Source organism: Leptosomus discolor, chromosome 18, assembly GCF_034619465.1.
Source record: "Leptosomus discolor isolate bLepDis1 chromosome 18, bLepDis1.hap2, whole genome shotgun sequence".
Lineage (NCBI taxonomy): Eukaryota > Metazoa > Chordata > Aves > Leptosomiformes > Leptosomidae > Leptosomus > Leptosomus discolor.
The window spans coordinates 13,893,041-13,915,128 of NC_141408.1; the positions used below are offsets into that span (position 1 = coordinate 13,893,041).

General features: G+C 47.8%; 2 protein-coding genes across 2 annotated transcripts in view; both read right to left on the minus strand.

Moving 5' to 3' along the window:
* Positions 1 to 9,746, minus strand: part of SYNRG (synergin gamma) — a 39,880-nt gene extending 30,134 nt beyond the window's left edge. Inside the window, exons 1-6 of the mRNA XM_086475178.1 lie at positions 9,661 to 9,746; positions 4,900 to 4,940; positions 3,479 to 3,597; positions 1,414 to 1,544; positions 971 to 1,076; positions 259 to 370 (exon numbers count right to left, since the gene is read on the minus strand). Coding sequence (XP_086331304.1) covers positions 259 to 370; positions 971 to 1,076; positions 1,414 to 1,544; positions 3,479 to 3,597; positions 4,900 to 4,940; positions 9,661 to 9,746 — 595 coding nt within the window. The remainder of the gene's footprint in view (positions 1 to 258; positions 371 to 970; positions 1,077 to 1,413; positions 1,545 to 3,478; positions 3,598 to 4,899; positions 4,941 to 9,660) is intronic.
* Positions 9,747 to 11,240: 1,494 nt separating this feature from the next.
* On the minus strand, positions 11,241 to 19,258 carry DDX52 (DExD-box helicase 52). Its single transcript, XM_009946950.2, has 15 exons — positions 19,172 to 19,258; positions 18,750 to 18,990; positions 18,292 to 18,422; positions 17,908 to 18,093; positions 17,513 to 17,656; positions 16,778 to 16,889; positions 16,407 to 16,479; positions 16,048 to 16,251; positions 15,586 to 15,676; positions 14,952 to 15,074; positions 14,596 to 14,746; positions 14,141 to 14,216; positions 13,252 to 13,323; positions 12,511 to 12,603; positions 11,241 to 11,942 (listed from the first exon to the last, which is right to left on the minus strand). Exons 1-15 carry the CDS (start codon positions 19,256 to 19,258, stop codon positions 11,855 to 11,857), a joined length of 1,872 nt encoding a protein of 623 aa, XP_009945252.2. The 3' UTR covers positions 11,241 to 11,854.
* Between the last annotated feature and the right edge of the window lie 2,830 nt (positions 19,259 to 22,088).

Here is a 22,088-nt window from a genome sequence, read left to right on the forward strand (position 1 = left end):
CCATGCTATGTCACATTAAGCACAGCACATCAAGCTTTCTTTTAAAGATTCCAAGTCTTCTAATAAAAGCTGATATCTAACACCCTCATAACCCGACCAAGCAACCAGTTGCTAGAATGACACTTTATTTTACAAAACAGTTAATCCACTCACTTTGTACCACCAAGTAAAAATACTTCTTGGAATTAGTTCCCTCTGCTGAGGATTTCAAAGATTGCAGTTTTATTTTCACTTGGAAGATGAGAAAAAACAACAAACCTGGTTTTTTTGGATGCGATGCTGGTGTCGGGTGCATTTTAGCATCTCTAGAAAAACCATCTAAATTTCCTTTAATAGCTTCCAAAGCGTCATCCCTGCTTTTTTCACCTGTCTGAAACACCACAGAACACATTTAGAAAAATTCACAGAACAGCTGAGTTTTCTTTCAGTATCCGCACTTCTTCAGTGCAAAAACCAGCAATGCCTGCTGCGAGATTAAACCCTCCTTTCTCCAGCAGTGCTTTCCTGAAGCATATCAATAACTCCCATATTCAGACTGTGTTTATCTTGCAGACGACACCGTCACAGCGTTTCTCAGGCTTTAGACGTACCTTTATGCCCAAGAACAATACATAAACCTGACTCAGCGATTTGTATTCTCGCAGATAAGAGCCTTCGAGCTCATTGCAAGCGTCCAAAACTTCAGACAAAGTTAACAAACAAGCAACCAACCGTTGATTCTAGAAACTCAGTCTCTTCCCAAATGTTACACACCAGGTTGGTTTATTTTTCAAAAGCTGACTTTGTTTTCAACACCAGACTTTGTTTACATTACACCAAGAGCGTGTAAAGGACTGACTATTCCAGATGCTTTTCAAGATGTAATCCGATGTGTCAGACAAGTTCCCCACTTGCTTATTGAAAGAGACCATTCCACCAAAAGTCACTAAAAAAACCTGAAGAAACACCCTGTTGATTATTTAGGACATACCTTCGGTTTCACGCTGCTTAGGAGTCTCAGCTTTTGTTTCTGCTCTTCAAACTGGCGCCGTTTTCTTTCTTCTTCTAAGAATTTCTGCTGGTGCTCAAACCTCTTCCTGAAGCAAAATGATTTTTAAAAAAAAATCTAAAGATAATTTTTCATGACAATTTGCAGGGCAAGCTTCTGCTTCATTTTTCCATTTCTTCTGTCTCAAATTCAGACAGCTTGGTGCACACATTTCTGTTTCTTCTCAGAGCTGTCCAACAGCCACCACTAACTTCATAGATGGCCTTCAAATGCAATGGAATGATATCAACAATATTCTACAGCCCCAAAAGGACTACTTTTCCAGAGAAACTACCCCTATTTTTGTGCGTGTGCACCACCCCTCCAGACTACACCTGCCCCTTAAAGAAGAAGAATTCCCCAAGAGTCAGCAAAGCGTCACTTACTGTTGCTCCTCTGCAAACTGCTTCTGCATGTCAGGGGTGTACTGCGGGGCTGCGGGACGCATCCCCAGGAACGAAGCCTGTCCCATATAAGGCATTCCGGTCGCTGGCATCGGCCCTAAGGGCATGCCACCCTGGAACAAAACAAATAACACAACTCCAAGTTGGTTTTTTTTGCGTAGAAAAAGCCAAACCACTGGCAATTACACCCTGCCAGGTTGCAGACGAGGTAGATCTCGCAAAACAGGAGCATTAAGAACAGTTGGACGAGCAGTGCCTGAGCACAAACTGGTACGGGACGAAGCACGGGTCACTCGGTAGATGGCACTCTTCCCTCTCAATAACGAGCTACAATCCTTAACGGATCTTCGAAGCCAGGGCGATCTGCTGGTCAAACCCAAAAAATCAAGACGTCAAACCCATAGAACCTACCCCAAGAGCAGGAAGGTTACAGGCATCCCTGCACATGGGTCAGTACCATGCTTTTGGGTTTTCTTGGGGTTTTTCTTTCCTATTCCAAGGGGTTGCATAATACTTTTAAATTCCCTGCTGGAGGTGCACACTCCTAACCAACACTGGATGCTGGCAAAGCGTGGTCTTGTCAGTTTGCAAACACAGCTTGTCCAGGGGACCCGGGGGGGGCAGACAGTATACAACAACAGCCGAGACTTGTCTGAATAAACTGCATCTGCATCAGAAACACTTGCTGAGAAACACACTCTGGTACAGCTATAGCAGCAAAGTTTGCCTAATATAGGAGGCGTCAGGAAATAATTTACTTTTCTTACCACTCATTTTGTATTTGGTATCAGAACACACAGGATGAGAACAAAAGCTGTTTATTATTTTCAGACCGGCTCTCAGAAAAACATCTTCCTGCTATAAATTTTACAAAATTAATCTAATAAATTCCAAGTGGGGGTGGGAAGGGAAGGGAGTGTAAGGAGATGGCAAGACACGATAAATTCCATTTGTCACATAGCAATTTGGCTACAAAGCCATGACAAAACATTAAGTTTCAGCAAAGTGCAAATTTGTACATAAGCACATACGGTGCTAAATAGAAAACAAAAGATTAAAAGAGAGAAAACATAATATTAGCTACTCATATTTCACTCTTATTGCTCAATTAGCAACAGCAGAGTTAAAGACAAAGTTACTTCAAGTAAGAAAAAGAATGAGAATGAAACACAGGAAGCAGGACAAATGGGAAAAATCGGTCACGTGAGAAAATACAGCACATTTGAGAGATTCCTGGCTGCCTAGAACAAGGTCTTTAAAAAGGAAGTTTATGAATTGCCACCTACACTCAGGAAACTTAACTCTATTAACTCCAGCGTTTGAGTTGCAAAGCGATAAAACAATTCAGTGAATTGCTCCTGACCCATCAGATTGTGTACAGTCACTTCTTATCGGCTTATAAAGGCCTCACTTAAAACACTACACGATACCCCGCCTTAATGGTAAGTACATAAAACCAAAGCAAAAGAAGAAAAAGCACGAAGCAAGATTAAAAAGACAGCAGAGAGGTATGTTGTGGGAGTTTCGAGTCATAGCTACTTAACAATTCAATACTATCACTAACCACCCTTCGGAGTAGGTGGCATCTGGTTGCTTTTCAACATCTCCCTCATGCTTTTGTTTCCTTTCCTGTTCAGAGACCACGCTTCTCTTATCACATTTCGGTGTCATAACACACATAATGAAATGAAAGTTCAGACTCTGACATCTTTGAGTGGGCTATAACGTCCAAGTTACTTTAAATACTACTCATGCTGTCCTTGAACTACACCCTCACTTCTCTCTACTCTACAACAGTGAGTGACGTATGCCAAACTCCCCCACTCTATCCAGATCCCAGCAAAACCTGGAGAATTCTTTAAATTATCAGAAATATCTTCAAAGAGAATACCACAAAATACGACGTCCCACTATGGACTAGCGCCCACACCTCAGTTTCTAGCCAAGCTCCACCCCACTGCAGTTGTGAGAGGACAGCGGCACCGCTGTCACCCTTCGGACAAGCACCAAGGTGTCTCGCTGCGGTGCACATTTCATCGCCACGCACCTGCATGGTCATGGGTCCCGGAGGCATCTGCGAACCGTAATTCATTCCCATCATGCCTGGCATGTTGGACTGCATGACAGGAACCATTGGAAATCCTTGCTGTTGCATAGGGATCATCCCTACAACGAAATATTACACGTGGTAAGCTCCCAGTAAGAGTTAAAGGTTTTCTTTTTTGACTAAACCAGCAAAGAAAAGGAAAAAATTCTCAGTCTTGCTGGACTGCTTAAAAAAAAAAAAAAATCAAAAAATAAACTACGCTGCAGGCAGCCACAGCATTTCCCTATTTCGGTATCGGTCAGTCTAAGGGAAGAAATGTTAAGGGGCTTTCACAGTAACTAAGCTGATGAATCCTCCCACCATCCCAAGGATTCTCTGAGGGTTTCTTCCCGTATGATTTTTGAAAGGGTCATTTCCAATTAACGAGATTTAATTAACCAGGTTGACTGGTGCTGAAAATTGTCCGTTTCTCTTGAAAGGGAAAACTGATGAACTGGCAGCTTTTGAAGATAAGTCTTGGGAAATAAACTCATCATTTCACAAGGCAACTTCACCCTCTGATCCAGCTGGATAACTTGCCTGTAGGTTAATTAGCCCACTACATATATTAGAATGGTTACGATATTTGTCAGTAAAAGCTAAATGTCAGCGAAATTGGACAAATCGAGTTGGAACGTATTAATTCACTGAATAAAGTTTCAGTATTTTCATATCTCATCTTTTCCAGTCTTGGGGGACACACACTGACACACATTGGTTACCAGCACACCGTGAGATAATTATAACTGTGCATAACTGAACATCACACACAAAAGCACTCCAGGAGGGACGCGACACACTCAGGAATAATCCTTAAATCAGTCCCTGAGACTTTTTAGAAGAAAACTCCCCACTTTCCCTACAAGTTCTCTCTGTATTTTCCATTAATTAAACAGCTCTGCAACAGGAATGAGAACAAAGGTAATTTAAGGCTGAGGCTCCCCTATTGTATTAATACTTTCCACACAGGTTGTGACTCTTGTCCCAGGGTCTTGCTGTGCTTTGTAAATATTTACCAGCTCTTGCAACACCCACACAATATGGGTATACACAGCTGGTAGGTGAAGCATAAAGAGGTTAAATACCACACTCAAAATAACACAAAAATCTTAAAGGCAAATCCAGGTTAAAAATGGAGATATAATTTTCCTAGATCTTTAATCTAGCATTCTGGTAACACTGCTTCTTCAACATGGCACAGAAAGTTTTATAAATAGAGTTGCAAGAGTCAGCTTACCTGTATTGAATTCAAGGGGAAAAACAGCCATGGAGTTCAATAAATACTCACGCTCCTGAGCATCAGTGCAGAACTATTTTAAGTTGTTTAATGTATCTAAACAAAGCAAAGAACCTTGTGCTCACAATGTTAAGTCCATACATACCTTGAGGGGGGCCTAAGCCACCTGCGACAGGAAACATGAAGCTGCGGGAAGAAAACAAGGGTAGATGAAAGTCTGTAATTTTAGTGCAAAAATAAATGAATGAAAAAGCTACCTCGGCTTGCACATCAGCACCACCACCCAAAGCCTCCCCGCTCCTGCCCAGCGTACGCCTTTGCTCCTGCAGGTCTCATAGAGCCCAACCCCACCGCAAGGTAAAGGCCACCCCTCCCAGGGATCCCCCAAAGCACCGAGGCGTCCCATCAGCACCATCAGCCCTGTCACAGCCTCCAGAGCTAGGAAGAAATAGATCTTATCCTCCACAGCAGCACTAAAATGGCTTTGACTCATCGACATCGCCCACAAGAGTTTCGGCACCTACGCAGGTCGGTAACAGGTCAGTCGGTTGGCGGAGGTTAGGCCTCCAAGCACCGCAGATGAATAAGCATCTCCTGTTGGAAGCATCTGATTCAGCAAGACCATTAACTGCACCAGACAATAGTTCTCGGCTGCTTAGTAACAGTTCTCTGCACAGAAACACACCATCCACGAAACCCCATTGCTTCTGCCTTCTCCCTGCCCTTCCAAACGCTACGCGTCACAGTGGACTTTCTCTTTTCTCAATTACATCTAATGACACGAAAAACGGTGCCTTGGAAAAAATTCCAATTCAAGTATCAAGCGCCAAGGAGGAAGAACTGTTAAAATTTCAGCTGAAACCATAATGGAAATCGCTAGCCCTCGCTTTCAGACAGAAGCACGTGTTGCACTGCCAAACGGCGAACAAGGCCCTACTTTGCAAGTCCCATGTGCAAGCAACTCTCCGAAACCCACGTCAGCAGTAATTTACCAAACAAGAACCTCGCTCTGTCCCAGGCAGCAATTACACCAAAATACCATGAAAGAGAAACACACTTATAGGTATTCAATATTCCTCAGCACGAAGGTGGATGTGAAAGAAACTGCCTGAGAGTAAAGAGAAAACGCTACCATAAATGGCTGCAGGCAGGTTTTCAAAACCTGCGGGAAGTTCCGAAAGCCAACCTGGTCTATAAATGTAAAAGAGCTGTGTAATGTGAGTACTAGGATAAAATAAGGAATTTAAATTATGCATTCATCCAGGAGCAAATTGCACCTACCCACTATACAGACAGCAGGTTACACGGTCACCAAGACAACCCACATTACTCTTCATGCCACCCTCTAACTCGGAATCTTCTTAATACTGAAGCTGCTTCTTTTACCCTGACCGCTGTGTGCTAATTCCACAACCGACGCACAACTACGCCTTCCAGCGGGCCCAGGTCTTAGCGGCCTCAACCGCCACAACTTCTGGCCTCTCTCTTCGCAGCGCTGTGCAGAGGCACGTTACCTCACCCCAAAACAAGCGCTGGGCTTCTCGGGACTGGGTTTGGTTCACGCAGCTCACCCTGAGGCCAAGGTCTAGTCACTGACCGGTGTTCGATTTGGTCGTTTTCCACCCCGCTTCTTAGCGTACAAATATTAACATCATGAAGACAAACAGCTAACTGAAAAACCACAGAGGGACCCAGGCCTGAACGCCAGTGCTGGTCAGAAAAGCTGTTTTCCCCACTCAGGGGCTGAAGCCCAGCGAATTCACTGGTTTGCCTGCACTTGGTTTCACCCATGGACAGAGCTGTCGGTACAGAGAGCCTCCTCGGCAATATACCCCCTCAAAACGTGTGCAAGGTCAGACGTGCAGAGCTTCTGCAAGTGCAGCAATTTTAGGCACCATAAGAACACACCATTCTTAGTTTAGTCAGAACGACGAAATACTGAAAGTTATTTTTGAAGCGCTCACAGGTATGGAAAAGTGTTCGTAGCTTCGTGTCTTCCCTTCTTGTTAGGGAATCCGGTCAACAACAATCCTTCCAAATCAGCAAACGTAATGTAAACTGAACAAGCATGGCAAGGTACCTCTGCTCGTTGGAAGCAAATAAAGGCCAGACTATCAAATATTTATCCCGTTCTACAGAGCTCCTGATTTATTTATAAGTCTCTGTTGAAAAAAAACCCAAACCAAATCAACAAAAAAAAACCCTGCAGCTAATTAGAGGGCACTGGAAGAAGAGACAGTTAAAAGCAGCAAAGCAAGCTCCTGCAGCACAGCACCGTACGTGCGGCTCGGGTTCGTCACGGACCTCGCTCCAAGACGTGGCCAACGTCAGCCACACATGCGCGTCCATAAACCCCACCAACCGCTTTAGTCAAGCAACAGGAACTTCATTTCCAAACTACTTTTCGGGGATGCAAAAGAAATGCCCCCACGCATCTAGTTAAAGCGGCTGATCCTCCTCGCCGAGAGCGCGAGTGAAGGCGCAGCCACTTGTGAGAGTAACTGCAGCGCCACAGAAAACCATCGAACTTGATGAACCACATCGTGGTAGCAGCAGCGGCAGAAGTAGCTTTCTTTTAGAGAAAACATTTTCATTCCAGTTATCCCAAAAAACCAACACTGACAGAAGAATTAAACAGACAAAATTAGAACAGTCTCCCTTTTTTTTTAAAAAAAAATGATCAGTTCAGCAGTCTGTTAAGGACCAGGGGCTAAAAGAACACCCGCAGCCAGCAACTGTGTGCTCTAAAGTGACCAAATGCACTTTCCAGCCAATGGAAACCTCTATGACCCCAGATGTCCAAAATACAGATTTGTTGGCTACTATCAAGCATGGGATTTTGATAGTTTCTTACTCCTCGGTATTTCTACAATGGTTTAAACGCACCTGCAGACATTTCTGCTGTTCTCAACAGCAGAAGCGCTTGGCCGCCTAGGCTCATGCAACTAGCCATTGGGTAATACAGCAAAAAAAGTGTAACACAGGTGATACACTGCACAAAATAAAAGAATATAAGGAAAACGAAGCAATTGCCCTACAACAGAACTCTTAAAGTAGTAATATAAATCTGTAAATTCCTATCAGATAAGCATTTTATATATGGAGCTTAAAAAAACCTAAACAAAGCACAAATAGCTTCAGTCAAAATGCAGGAGCATGGGGAAAAGCAACTCCTTTTCTGTCTCGTACTTCACTACAAAAGCTCCAAACTACACAAAACATTTTCCTATCTACAAGTGGGCTTTTAAATCCCTTAATTCCCAATCACTACAACCCTATCAACACAATATAGGCTGTCATAGTATTTTGAACAGCAGAAATCCACAAAAATCGAAGCGAAACAAGGCAAAGCACCCACACAGACACAGAGAACGGAACCCTTCCTCTACCTCCAGGCTTCATTCCCAATGAAACCAGAACACCAACAATGGGAAACAATGATTTTTAAATCCTTTTATTTTTCAAAACCTGTACCCTGCTGACAACATTTTTGTTACTTTCCTATTAAACTGCTGAGCCAGCAGCGTGGCTCTAGGAGGTTAGATGGTTTATCCAAACCCTTGCAAGAACCGTTTGAGATTTATATACGTGGGGAAACACAAAGATGGCATCCCATCCCTCCCACAGCGCACACAGGCAGACACGGACACTTCAGCTTTTCTCTTCCCAAGTATTCCAGACCCCTGGGATGCCTCTTCCCCAGCGCAGAGCAGCGACCTGGCTCAGACAGCTGACAGGGACACCGCACTCCGGTTCAGACCCACCCCTCCTAAAATTCACTGACAAAACTGTAGTCTTCAGTTATCCAAGAAGACTCAATGAACTCAAATTCCCTTTGTCAAATGCAGTATTTCCCCAGCCTCCCTAGAAGTAGGACAACAGATAAATAGCATGCAAGAGACTACGTTCAAAAAAAATTACTCAGTCTTCAAAGGCAGCGAAACACAGCTTCCTAACCTTTCCAAAAACACGACGACATAATCACGAATCTCTTTTACCACTGTTTCTTTCGCCCAAACACCGTTCCTCAGTCCTTCCTCTCCGCTGAACCGCCCTTTGTGGGACGGAGGGGAAAAGAAACTCCCCCCCAGCAGCAGAGGCCCCATCCTGCAGTGGCCACAAACCTGCCCGGTGGCGATAAGCAACATTTATCGCTGCCGACACCAGCGGCACCCAAGCAGGGCTTGGGAAATCCCGAAATCCCTTTCTGCCCAAATATTTGAGATTGCAGCTGCGGAGCCTGATGGCAAGTGGGTTACAACTGCTCAAGCCCAGACCAGCTGGGGGGATAAGAGGGGCTTCCCAAAAGGCAAATACATCCCAGCACACCACAGACCATCACGCTACATCCCCCACACCCTGCCTGGGACCCCCACATCCCACCCAGGACCCCCCATACCCCACCTGGGACCCCTCATATCCCATCCAGGACCCCCCACACCCCACCTGGGAACCCCACATCCCACCCAGGACCCCCAACACCCTGCCTGGGATCCCCACGCCCCACCCAGGATTCCCCCATGCCCCACCCTGGGACTCCCACACCCCATCCAGAAACACCTATACTCCACCTGGGACCCCCAAACCACACCCGGGACCCCACATACCACGCCTGGGCCCTGACCCTTGTGTCCCCACATCCCCCCTGTACCCCGAGCCCCTACCCCGCGAGTCACTCTGCCCCATCACAGCCCACCAGCCGCCCCCACCCCTGCCCCTCCCCGTGTCCCCCTCAGTCCCCCCAGTCTCTGCCCCCACACGCCTCCCTCCCCACCCCATCTGTCCTCCTCCTCCCCTCCACAGCCCCCCCCCTCACCCGCGGCCCCACACCCCCGGTGGCCGCGGCCCCCCAGCCCCGCTCCCCGCCCGGACCGACCACCCCCCGCCGCGCTCCGCCATCACCCACCTGGCGGCCCCCGCTCCGCCGCCGCCGCCGCCGCCGCCCGCCGCCCCACCGGCACCCCCCGCGCCGGGTCCCGGCCGCAGCGCCATCTTCCCGCTCCGGCCCCGGCTGTCAGCTGAGCGGCGGCGGCGGCGGCTTCCGGGGCCGGGCCCAGCCGCAGCCCGCCCACGGCCCGGCCCCGCGGCCCCGGAGCCCCACGGACCGGGCCCGGCCCCGCGGGGGGCGGCCGCGGCGGGAACACACAGCCGGGCGGGCGGGAACACACAGCCGGGCGGGCGGGAACACGGGGACGGGCGGCGGCCTGAAAGGGGGAGAGGGGCCCTGCCTTCTCGTCCGGAACGCTTTTAAAATCGAGGCCGGGGGTTGATAAGGTCAAGCTTCAGGCGCCTGAACCCAAATTCATTTTCCGTGAGAAGGGAAAAAAAAAGCGCCGCCCTTCTGCCCAAACATCAGAGGGGACGTGAGGGGGGGGACACACACAGCCCAGCTCTCCCCCCGGCTCCTGCTGAGGGCCCTGGAAATACTCCTTTATCACACGGTAGCTGCGCCAGCCCAGACCCCCAGCAGCACCCTCAGATAAGCTCCTGCTGAGGCGCAGTGTGAGGTACCAGGTGTCCAGAAGGTCAGGAAAACGCGCTAAAATACATGACAAAAGGTGGAAGTCCTGGAGTCCTTCTCTACCCCCGAGCAAAGAGGGGGTTCAGCATGACAACCCTGAGAATCAGTGTGACAATTCCTGAGAAAGAACTTCTCGATCAGCTACCGCTGGGTGTTAGAAATCCCATTAAAATCAAACTCAACTTGAGAGAAAGAACTAAATGAAGTTTAAGCTCTCATTTTAAAATAATTCCCTCAAAAAGAGATCGGTGGCACCTTCTTCTGCAGAGTCAGAATTGCACAAAGATGCTCACAAACAAAAGCTGTGCTCTCTCCTGCTACCACTACAGGAATAAGCACATCTATTCAAGGCCTGAGCAGTGCCTTTAAAGGTGAATATCAGTAATTTCTCACTCAAATTGTTAAATATATTCCACATCGTATCCATCATCAATAGCTTGCAGCAGGCAACTTGGTATTTATCAATACAACTTCATTTTTATTAAAATATATAGACAAATTTGTTGACAATGTCAAAATAAAGACATTATTTCCTATAGAACCCAAATATGAGATGCAATTCTGTAAACAAAGCAAAACCAATCCAGCTTCAGGAATAAGCAAAACAGGATACAGAGCATCTGACACCAGTTTCTCACAAAACTTCGCAGCTGTCAGCGGGGCAGAGCAGTTACAGTGCTCCGCTGTAAGTGAGCTATACCCGTCTGGGATCCATCCCTGAACCGGATTAAGCATGACAAAGCGAGAGGACAATCCTGCAGAGGAACACCTGCTTAAAGAAGGACTACAGTCGCAAAGGAGAAGCCATTCCGGCACTACCAGAATTCTGACACAACCCCCCTGGACTGAGAACACCCTTCACAGCTGAGGAGGTGGAAAACGGGTGGAGCGTGGCCTTTTTCGCTTAACAGGCTAAGGAAGAACGCCTGCAGACTGGTGCCATGAAGGCTGCAGAGACAGGCAGGTCTAGTAGAAACGTTTCAGTCCTTGTTTATTCTCTTTTGAGGCTTAAATATGAAACAGTACAAAATTACAGGCAGGTAAAGCATTGGTTATTTCAAAATTATTTTATAGAAGCAAAAAACAAGAGGGAGCAGGGCTTTACTTTCACATACAAGTGGGTTTCATTTGTTTTGTTTTGTTTTTAAAGTGTCCAGGGAAGTCTTTGACAGCTGCATTTATCCAGCCTAACAGTAAGCTCTGTGTGTTTTCTGCCACGGAAGCTTCTGGAAGTCTGACAAACATCTTAGGGGTGATCTGAACACAGAGCTGACAGTATTTCCAAGGAGTAATACAAAACTGCATGAGAGTAACCAACACAACAGATGCTATTTTTGAACCACTGTTCAGAAACACAAGGCATTTACCGCAAGAGCACACTCTTCAGCTTCTACAAGAAGCATTCAGGAATCCTCTACTGCTACTTCAGTAGAGACTTTCTTGCATGTAAACACCCATCCTCACCCAGAAGGAAACATAAGAAATATTTTCCTCCCTTCACCATCGCCGCCGTCTTCATTCTGCTGTTCTTCAGTACGGACACGGCGTCAGCCCCAGCTCACGAGCAGTCTGGTGCTACTCAGCTTTTCGAAGCCGTCTGTAATTTACTGCCATTTTTATCTTCTTTAACTTTCTTTCCTTCCTTGCTATTTTCCTTTGTAGTTTTCCTACAAGAAACACATTGGAGACAAGACACCCGAACATAACACGTGTGCATAGCAGCGACACGGACAGCAGCAGGTTTATGTCCTGTTAGCGCAGCTGAACATAAATCCCTCAGCAGCAGCACTCCAAGCTCCAGGAGCGGGTAAGGCTGTTCTTTACAACCACCTCACCACACCAAACTGCTACACACCAGTCTTCTGTGAGCCCCAGTCACTACCACTGACCACCTGCACCTTGTATTAATACTCCAGGCGTTAAAACCAGAGCCAGCCCTTTGCCAGGAGGAGCAGAAAGGTTCAGTCAAGCACCAGCCAGTCTGAGCTCCGGCTTCAAGGCCAGGGGTTTAAACTCAGCTTGCTGTCCCCACACACATGGCACCAGGGGAGGCAAACGGGTGGTGTTAATCCCATTTCCAGCAGACAGATATTGACGCTAAAACTTCCCCATCACTAAAATCATTACGACTGGGTCGTCCGTCCAAATGGGTTATCGGTGATTTTGGAGGAAGTGTGCTGGGCCTTTTCTGGGTGAACAGCATCTCTTACCCCCTCTTGAGAAAACCCTACTTACGTTTTCCTTTTAGCTTTTTTTAAGAAGCACTGAGGGGTGGTACAAATGGATTCTCTTGTCAGTGGTTTCTTAATGAATTTCTTCTTTTGTTTGCTGAGGATGACATTCAGTGAAGAAGGATTAAATTACTTTAAAGGGCAAAAATCAATATCCAAAGTAAATAAAAGAGATAATGAAAACTTTTACTGGTTGTTAGGGATTTATAGGTCTGAATATGTTTTCAGTGTTGTTTATTCCAAGACTAGTTCAGCCACGTTTACGCCAAGACATTCAAACAAACTTTATTTTAATATATAGGGGTAATATATATATGTAAGGATTTCTAGTTTTAGAAACTATTAGATGTTACAAAACAAACATGAAAAGAAGCACTCATTAAAAACCTACCTATCTATATGCACACTCCAATTTTTCTAAAGGTAACTCAAAAGAGTGAAGGACTTCCCTGCACGTATCAGCAGTGCAATTCCTGAGCACCGACCTAGGAAGTCTAAAGCGGATTTCAGGGAACTCATAGAGAAATAGTTAACGCCCGGAAAACTGTAACTCAAGGACTCCGTTTGTTTCTGTTTGTGTCTGGATAAAAACCTGCCTCCCCAGCCCTGTCTAAAACCCCTTCTGCAGCTAAACTGCAACTACATTGGAAACAACTGCGTCTTTCGTAGCCCCTACACCCCCAGCACCACGCAGGCAGCCTTTTAAAACGGGAAACGAGCTGGCAAAGGATTCCGGTGACCTTACCTTTGCAGCCTGGGAAAGTGTTTTATGTAGTCCGGCACAGGACAGCCAGCTCGCTGAATGACATTGGCTATGCTGGAAAGGAGAGGAGGGCAGAGATCAGCTCCGGCAGGGAGTGCTGGGACAAGGGATAAGCATCTTCAGGGGAAAACAGCAATTCCTAACAACTGGCTGCTTTGTTGGTTTTGTGGGGTTTTTTAAAGCAAGAAATAAAGACACAAAAGTGAGTCTGAAGGTGAGGAAAAAGACACAAAAGGCTTAAATGAAACTAATGACTCCATTTGGACAGTTTAAACAAATTGAAACTCTAGGCGAGCACAGTCTTCAAGGAGATGAAGAAAAAGCAGTAAGACACAACAGAGAATCATACCAAGTAATTTTGGACTCAAGAAAGCTAAAGAACTTCATTAAAACCCTAAAGCACAGCGTGAGGTAGTCCTACTTGCTACACAGCAAATGATTTAGGAAAACCACAAGGGCACAGTGGTAAAGACTGTTGAACGTGCCCTTTAGCAAGGCTCAAGGCAGAATAACCGAGTTCCGCTGAAAGGCACTACCAAGTGAGCCATCGCGTTGCCACCGCTGGCACCACAGCTGACAGCAGCGGAAGGATGCCAGCTTCTCCTTGCTGCATCAGTGAAAAGCTTCAAAAAGAAACCTTAAAAATCGAAGTGTTCTCAGGCTTTCCCACACCGTGGTACAACCCTGCGGTTCCACCGTCTCAAACCAGAGTTCTCTCCGTTTCTAAGAGCTTTTCAGAGCAGTGTGGGGTTTCCAGAGCGTGGCACTGCTGTGCTCACGAGGTGCGAGGTACCGGACCCAGCCACACCGCTCAGCAGCGCACCATACAAAACACAAAAGCCGTTGTTGCTATACCATGTTTCCAATTTACCTCCGTAATAAAGGTTTATCATCTTCTGTAAAGAAAGTGACTGCTTTTCCCGCGTGCCCTGCTCTTCCAGTACGACCTGTCAGACACAAATTTTGCAAAGAGGACAGATGTTACTTTAAACATCTCCCTTTATTCTATGCCTCGTCACAGCCCCAGCCTCCTGACGTGCGTTCATACACGAAGCACGCTACCAAGCAGCCGATCCCCAAAGATTGTTCCTACTGAATAAAAGCACAGGTATGTCCGAACTGTCTCAACATTTAAGGCTCACAGAAGACTGACAAAAACATCACAGTTTTACCAAAAGTTGAGCCCAGATATGAACTGGCTGAAGCGATCTAGTGCTGCAGCAACAAAGGCGGCTTGGTTCCAGGATTTCTGCTGACGCACAAGAGCACCTCCACTAAGGGTGTGGGAAATGAGAAGAAGGACGCCCTTTGTGGCCAACCGCCCACCTATCCTGTGGATGTATTCCACCGCGCTCGTGGGCAAATCGTAATTGATGACCATGTTCACTCCTTTGAAGTCAATCCCTCGAGCTAGTAGGGCTGAGCAGATGAGCACCCAGATCTTCCCAGCGCGGAAACTGCGCACTACGTTATCTCTCTAGGAAAAGGAAAAGAGAGGGGTCCTTGGAAACGGCCTAACGAGCAATTTGAACAAGTTGTCATGAAGTTAATGAATAAAACCCAACCTCTAACCCAAACCCTGCAGTAACTTGCTGACAAAGTCACCTGAAGTTACATCCCAACGCTCTTGCCTTTACCTTTCCTTCGAAAGCGTTTCTCGGCAAGAAATTCCATCCTCCTACCTGTTGCTGAGTCTTGTCTGCATGGATGACATCCACATTGATGCCTTCGTAAATGAGCTCATGGAAAAGCTCTTTCGCCCTCTCAATAGACTGGACAAAAACAAGGACCGGAGGAGCAAATCCCTGCAAAAGAATGAGCTTGTCTAAGGTCCAGTCCTTTTCCTGCCACTGGTGGTTGCAGACACCGAGCTACTAAAGAGACTTCGCCAGGGCCAGTGCTTTACATCTCAGAGAACGTTTCTCGGGTTTTTTGACTAGCCAAATGTTTGGGAGTTGGAACTAAGCAAGTTCAGCTCCGTCACCTTTGATGGAATGGTTCCTAACTCACATATCAAACTGCATTTTAATCCACAGAAATGAACTGATTCTTTTTTTCCACCCAGGGAGAAGACCCCACCCACACTGCCAAGTAAAGTCAAACAGACTGTCAACACAAACGGCTCCTAAGCAAGACTCAAATATAGAACCAAGAACGGGGAAACACTCCGTTTTCAGAGGCAGGGTACTTATTCTCCCTCTTGTACAGCACATTTGGACGATGGTTTAACACGTGTCACGGAAAATGATGAGTCTCTGACAGAACACACAGCTCAGTTCAGTAGTGAGCAGAGCGTCCTCAGACTCCCCAAATTACCTTTTTGACAAGCTCTCTCATTGCTGTTAGCTTTCCCGTCTCGGATCCAACGAACAGCAGCTCTTGTTCTACTGTCTCTGCTGCAGAGTTCCTGAAAGCAGAAATCCAACAGAAGTGTGCTGCTGTTAGCGTTTTTATATATATAAATATAAAACCCCCACAAGATGTTACCTGGTGAATGAGAAATACTGCATGACAAACTTATCCCACCAGGAGATGCTCCCAATATTAATGTTTATTTGATGACAAAGTAATGGGTAAAGGAAAGCACCACTTTCCCCGATCCATGAGAAAGATCTACAGGCCTACACAATTCCTTCTGGAGACAAACAACCCGCAGTACGAAGACTAATAGAGACATACGACCAAGGAGACTGATGATGCAAAGAAAGCAAGTGATTTGCCCAGAAAAAGAAAAAAAAAACAAAACCAACCCATGATGGAGTCAGAGCTGCACCCTACCTTGCTCCAACAGACACCAGCACAACACTGTCAAGGTTGAGTTTACACCACTCCTCCACATCGTGGGCAAAGGTTGCGCTGAACAAGGCTCTCCTCACCACGTGGGACGTGCACGCCAGGAAGATGGAGGCCAGCTGCTCTCGGAACCCCGACTTCCCCTCCTCAAACAGTTTGTCCGACTCATCCACCACCAGCCACTCCACACTAGGAAAGGAGAGGGTTTCTTTTCAGCAAGAGTCACTCGCTGAGAAGGCAACAGTCGTTCTAACAGACCGTTGCAGGCGCAAGGGCTACGCACGCATCTGCTTTTCGGTGGCAAAGCTCGTAGCAAAGCCAGGTTTGATGAAGACTCTCAGTACCTTGTCAAGTCTATGGCTGGAGGATCTTGTTTCAGCAAATAAATGAGTCTGTTTGGAGTAGTAACTAGTATATCTACAGGGAAAAAAAAAGGGAAAAAAAGCGGCAAAATGTTGAAAAAGACAAGATAAACCAGACAGAGCGCCCTGCGAAACCCAGGTTCCGATCCAATCTGCCAGAGGTACAATTTAACAGGGTGCATGTCGGGCTCACTTCCCCTCTCTTCCACACCAGCTACTTTTCTTAGCGCTGAGCAATAATCGCGCGCCTTGAGTGGCATTAACCGATCTCTTTAGAACCGCGCGGGCCAGAATAGAAAGGTCACTGGCATTTTTCAGATTTTTAGCAGCACTTCAGTAGTGAAAGCGATTACCAAATTTCTTAGAAGACTTGGGCCCAAATTTCTTTGCTGCTTCAGCTGCCTTGTGGATCATATGTATTCTGAAGCCCGTCCCCTCAGCCAACTTCACCAGCTCCCGATGCGTCTGAAAAGGCAGCAGCAGAGATGACGTTTGCAAACCGAGCTGATCAGCTGTTCGGACCAAACTGCAGACAAGCCCGGAGACACAGCTTCAAACATCAACCACCCTGATTTCAGCGTTAGCAGCAAGCTGTCTAGCTTGAAAAGTTTCTAACTGGAAAGTTCTACCACGTTTTGACTCTAAACGTGTAGCTCCCATACGCTCCCTCTCCCATTTGAGTAAAAACGGAACTCTGCCCAAAGTCATCATTTTTCTTTCAGTTTAGTAACAAAGCTTCAACGTAAAGTTACTCGTTGAAATTCTGTGTTTGGGACAAACAGACAAGTCTCTTGTAGCAATCTCAAGCATGAAAGTAGGTATTAAGAGCACCTAAGTGCTCTTTAAGTTTTAAAATATGATCAAAGAATCTTGAGCCTCTAATCTAATCATTTAGATTAGACTGAGATACTGGATAGGTAGCTCTGTCACAGCAGACAAGACTTAAAAGAAAGGTTTAAATCAGCTTTTTCTGATATCCGAGGGCAATAAAGGAAAAAAATATTTACTAAGCTGCTATTTTACTGACTCAGAGTGAAAACTTTGAAGTCCATCAATACGACAACAACCCCTTTCCCCTCCACACACACCTGGCTAGCAAGTTCTCGGGTCGGTGATATGATCAGAGCTCTGAATCCTTTGTTCCTAGGCTGTTTCAGATGTGTTAAGAGAGGAATACAAAATGCCAGTGTTTTGCCAGACCCGGTAGGAGCTGAAGCTAGGAGTTCCCGCCCCTGTAAGAAAAAACAAGAAGGGCGTTACATTTTACTAGGAAAAAAGAAGAAAAATAATCACATTGACATAAACATTAACGCTACAAACGACTACAAGGCAGTAAAAGCACAGATGGAGAATGTCGTCAGGGCGAGGTTCTGAGCCCTGACGCAGCGGCGGCAGCTCTGAAGCTGTGCAGCCCACCCCTGCCGTGACCCCCTCCACACCCCGCCACGCTCCCCGTGCTGCCAGGCGGGACCAGGGCACTGACGTGGAGCATGACGGGAACTGCCTGCATCTGGATCGGCGTGGGGACCCGGAAGCCGGCAGCTCGGATGTTCTCCATGATTTTAGGGTGGACTTTGTATTCCTTCTGAAGCTGATCAAATGTGGCAACCGGGTCAGGAAGATCCGTTCCCTGAACATTAATCTTGTGTCGGTTTCTGAAGCGGTTTATCTAAAAGGGAAAAGACAAACTCATTCTTTCTTTGACAGCACAAAAGTAAACACGTGCAGATTCATCTTCTGGGTAATTTCCCCATACTCAAGTCACCCTCCTCCCAAGAGAAACTGCCACAAATGAACCTCAATTTTCAGACAAAACACCCACAGAAACCAAGCGATCTGTTGCTACGTTAGAATTCCGCAGTCCCACCTTTTCTCTTCTCAAGCGTTCAAGTTTTTCTGCAGTAGGTTTTTTCTCTTTTGCATCTTCGAATTTTGCTTCCAGAGAGGACATCCACTTTATCCCATTACTGTCTGCCAACTCTGGCATTGATGCTGCTTCTGAAAGTTCCAAAAAAATTGAAATTTCCGTTAGTAAAATCCAGTCAACAATGACTTGGTAAAAGAGAACACCTCAAAACCTTTTTTCCTCTCATACACATTGAGGTTAATGAAGGCTCCAGAAGGATGGCAGTCACAGCCCCACGCCTTAACACCAACTCTTGGCCCAATTATTTTATCAGCCCTGACACAGGCCAGCCAAAGAACCCAGAAGCCTCTTTTCCCCCAGTAAAACGACCTACAGATTTAAAGTAAAGTGAAACAAGTAAGAAGCGTGAACTTCACCAAGGTATTCCACCACGGACACACATACACGGGTATAAATACCTCGTGTCTTTTTCTTTCTTCTCTTCCCTTCACTGCTTTCTGCGGTTCTTTTCCTCTTCCCTGCCACCTCTCCGTCGTTTTTCCCTGCTCCATCCTCCTTCTGTTGCTCCCCACCTTTCACCTCCTTCCCAGCCCCTGCGAGCCCCCAGCCCTCCTCGGCAGACCCCAGGGGGGCTTCCTCCTTGCGCCCGAAGAAGTCGAGGCTCTCCGGCGAGACGGCGCCGCCGCTGCCCTTTATCACCTGGGGGAGAGAGAGCGGGGAAAACGCTGAGCGGGCTCGGCCACCTCCCAGCACCCCACCGGCCGCAGGGCCGCAGGTAGGCCCGGGGGCTCGCCGCCCGGAAGGGACGGGACCCGGGCGCCCGTGTCGCAGCGGGAACACGGCCCAGACCCGTCCCAACCTCCTCCCGGTGGCGCCGTACCCCGAACCGCCGCGCATCTTGCCCGAAACGCCGCACATCGAAGCGAGCACCGGCGCCCAACCGCCGAAACAACTCCTGCACCTCCATGCCGCGGCTGCCCCGGAAGTCCCGAGCGCTTCCGGGTACGCGGAGGCGGAGCCGATCACGTGCTTAGCTGGGTAGCGTAGCAACCACCCCGCGGGGGGGAGGGGGGGTGTCATGGCGCCGCGTTACCATGGCAACCTTGCGGTTAGGCTTCGCTGGGCCGCTCTCCTCTCTAGGCCGCACCAGGCCCCGGGGCACCGGGAGAAGCCCGCAGCGGAAAGCAGTGATCCCTTCCCCGCTGCAGGGCCGGCCTCAGCCCCTGGCGGCCCGGGCCAGCCGGGTGGCAGTGGGTCCCTCTTGTCCAGCCCTTTCCAGGCCCCATTGCTGCGACTCTGCTTCAGTAACGGGGTCTGGAAGGGGCCGGACGGAAGGGACTCACAGCAAAGTGGTGGTTGTTGATGCTCTAATCATCTGCGTGAGGTCTAAAGGAATCAGAAATATCAAATCCGGCATATGAGCCATAAAACTGTTCGACATCTTTATAGGCCGATCGCAGCGTTTTGTGCTTTTGTGTATTCCTGATGGCGAGTTAATTGTGCTGATGGCTTCGGCTGGTTTTAAGGAGCGGCTGAGCTGAATAAGAGGACAAAAGCTTTTGTGGGAAGTTTTTGTTCGGACGTGTCTGGGCTTTGGTGATTTACAGTATCATTAGCTGGTCTCAAAGGACTGACCTCTCTTCTATCCATCACAGCGCCGGCAAGCAGAGATTATCAGCTCCACTGGGCACAACCACTCTGCCTCTTAGAGATGCAAACTTAGGTCCTAGATATTTTTGAGGAGGCAGAACAGCGGCTTATTAGCACTTTTCATCGCCTGGATCAGCCCTTGTTTTATATTCTCTTTGTGGATTGACAGGGGAAGTCCCTTTGTGATCTGCAACAAGTGGCGCTGCCTTTCTCTGTGAAAGCAGAGGAACGTCCTCTCCTTGGTTTGATTCAAACCCATTTTGTTAAAAAATACTTAGGGCTCAATCCTGCACTACCCTCCTGATTTTAAGACCCACATCGACAGAACATTTCAGCGTGCGTTTGACGTGAAGCCGGTTAGCAGTCCCAGTGACAAACTAAAGTCGTGAAATGTGCCCAGTTAATTTGTGTAAGCCTTGATTTCCACTGATACAATCCAGCCTCACAACTGTGCTCGAAGAAAGAAATGCTGGAGGCCACAGCAGGAACAACCCAGCAACTGGCTCAGCTGCTCAGGGCAATCAAGAAACTTTGCATAGATTAAGATCAGAATTTATTTAATTCATGTATTTATTCATTATGATAAACTGTGAGACAGGTAAGTCTCCTAGTACTCTGTATCAGATCGAACAATACAGATATTTTTCCTGGTGTTCTTGAAGTAAAACAAACAGAAATCCAATTAAGCAACAACAGCATTTACCAAAACTATTTGATCTAATAAGAGTCTCAAGGGCTAAACGTTTACATTGCTGAAATCCCAGGGCTCCGAGAGACACGGGCAATAGCTGTTCCTCCTGGAACGTTCACCACTTTAATTACAAACTTTGAGATGAAAAATTGCATAAACACCGTCCTCCCCGCAGCCCCTATCTGCCTGATTTATAGCACATTTTCTTTGCCAACCTTTTGACTTCCCGGCAGACGGATGGAAGCAGCCGCGTGGAGACCGCGGCGGGTGCAGAGCACCACGACGCTGACGCTTCCCTCGTTTGTGTCCCCGATGGCGTATTTACAGCAAACCAGCCAATGCAGGAGAGAGACTCCATGCCGTATCCTTCAGGCCGTTCCACGGCTGAGGCTCTTGCTACTCTGCTGGGAGAAGTGGCTAATGGTTGCTGCGAGAGGACAGGGAAGAATGTGGAGGCATTTGTGTAACAAAGAACTATAAATCATCTCCAATATCCATCACTCACCAAGAGATGCTGTCAGCAGATTCAAGAGTGAGGAAATGGGAAATATTCTCTTCGTCAGTCGACTGGGAAATCCCTTTGTGTAAGGAGTAAGGAGCTGTGCTTCCGAGGCGGCAGCGCTGGGCGCCAGGCAGGCAGGAAGCCGTGCACCAGGAGCGAGAGACCCTCCGGCAGGAGCAGCCCCCGGCAGCACGCTCCCACCTTCCAGCACGTGTGGCCCCGGCGGCTGAGCCGCCTTACGCCGAGGTTGATCTGCCCTGGAGCTGTCGGAGGGGCCAGCGCCGGGACACGGGCTGCGAGGCGCCGTGTGGTGTGTCGTGGGGTGAAAGGGAGAAGTCGATGAAATACAAAAACGGAGCAACTTAACGCAGAGCAAACCCGCTCTTGTCGCAGCGTTGGGTTTCGCTTTGCTTCCCCGGCGCTGCTCCATCAATTACTCGGCGCTAATTGCCAAGTCAGCGCTGACACCAGGTGACCAGCGAGGCCGTCGCAGGGTGCGCGTGGTGCGGGAACATGGGCCGTTCAGCTCAGCCCAGACACGGACACGGTGATTAATGCCCCGACGGCCTGGTGTAGCCTGGGCAATCCTGTTTTATTAGCAGTGCTCACCGGGCTGGACCTCAATTCCACAAAAGTCGGCTCAAAACTGCACCTGACTTCAAAACTGATCCCGTATCTGGGGCTGGGGCTGATTTCCCTCTTTTCCTCCATTGCTCCTGCTTTGCCAAGCAAGGTGACCTAAAGCCTCTCAGCGAAGTAACCCTCTCAGGTGTACGCTGCAGAAACCCCGCAAGGCAAAGGATGACTTGCTTTGTTCCTTATAATTGATCCAAACCAGTAAAGGGAGAGCACAGTGCCTCCTGCCACGGAGTTCTCACTCCATCTGCACCGCAGCAAACAAGAGAAGCCGCCCGTGCCAGCTAAGGGGGCATCAACACCCCCCCCAGCCACAGC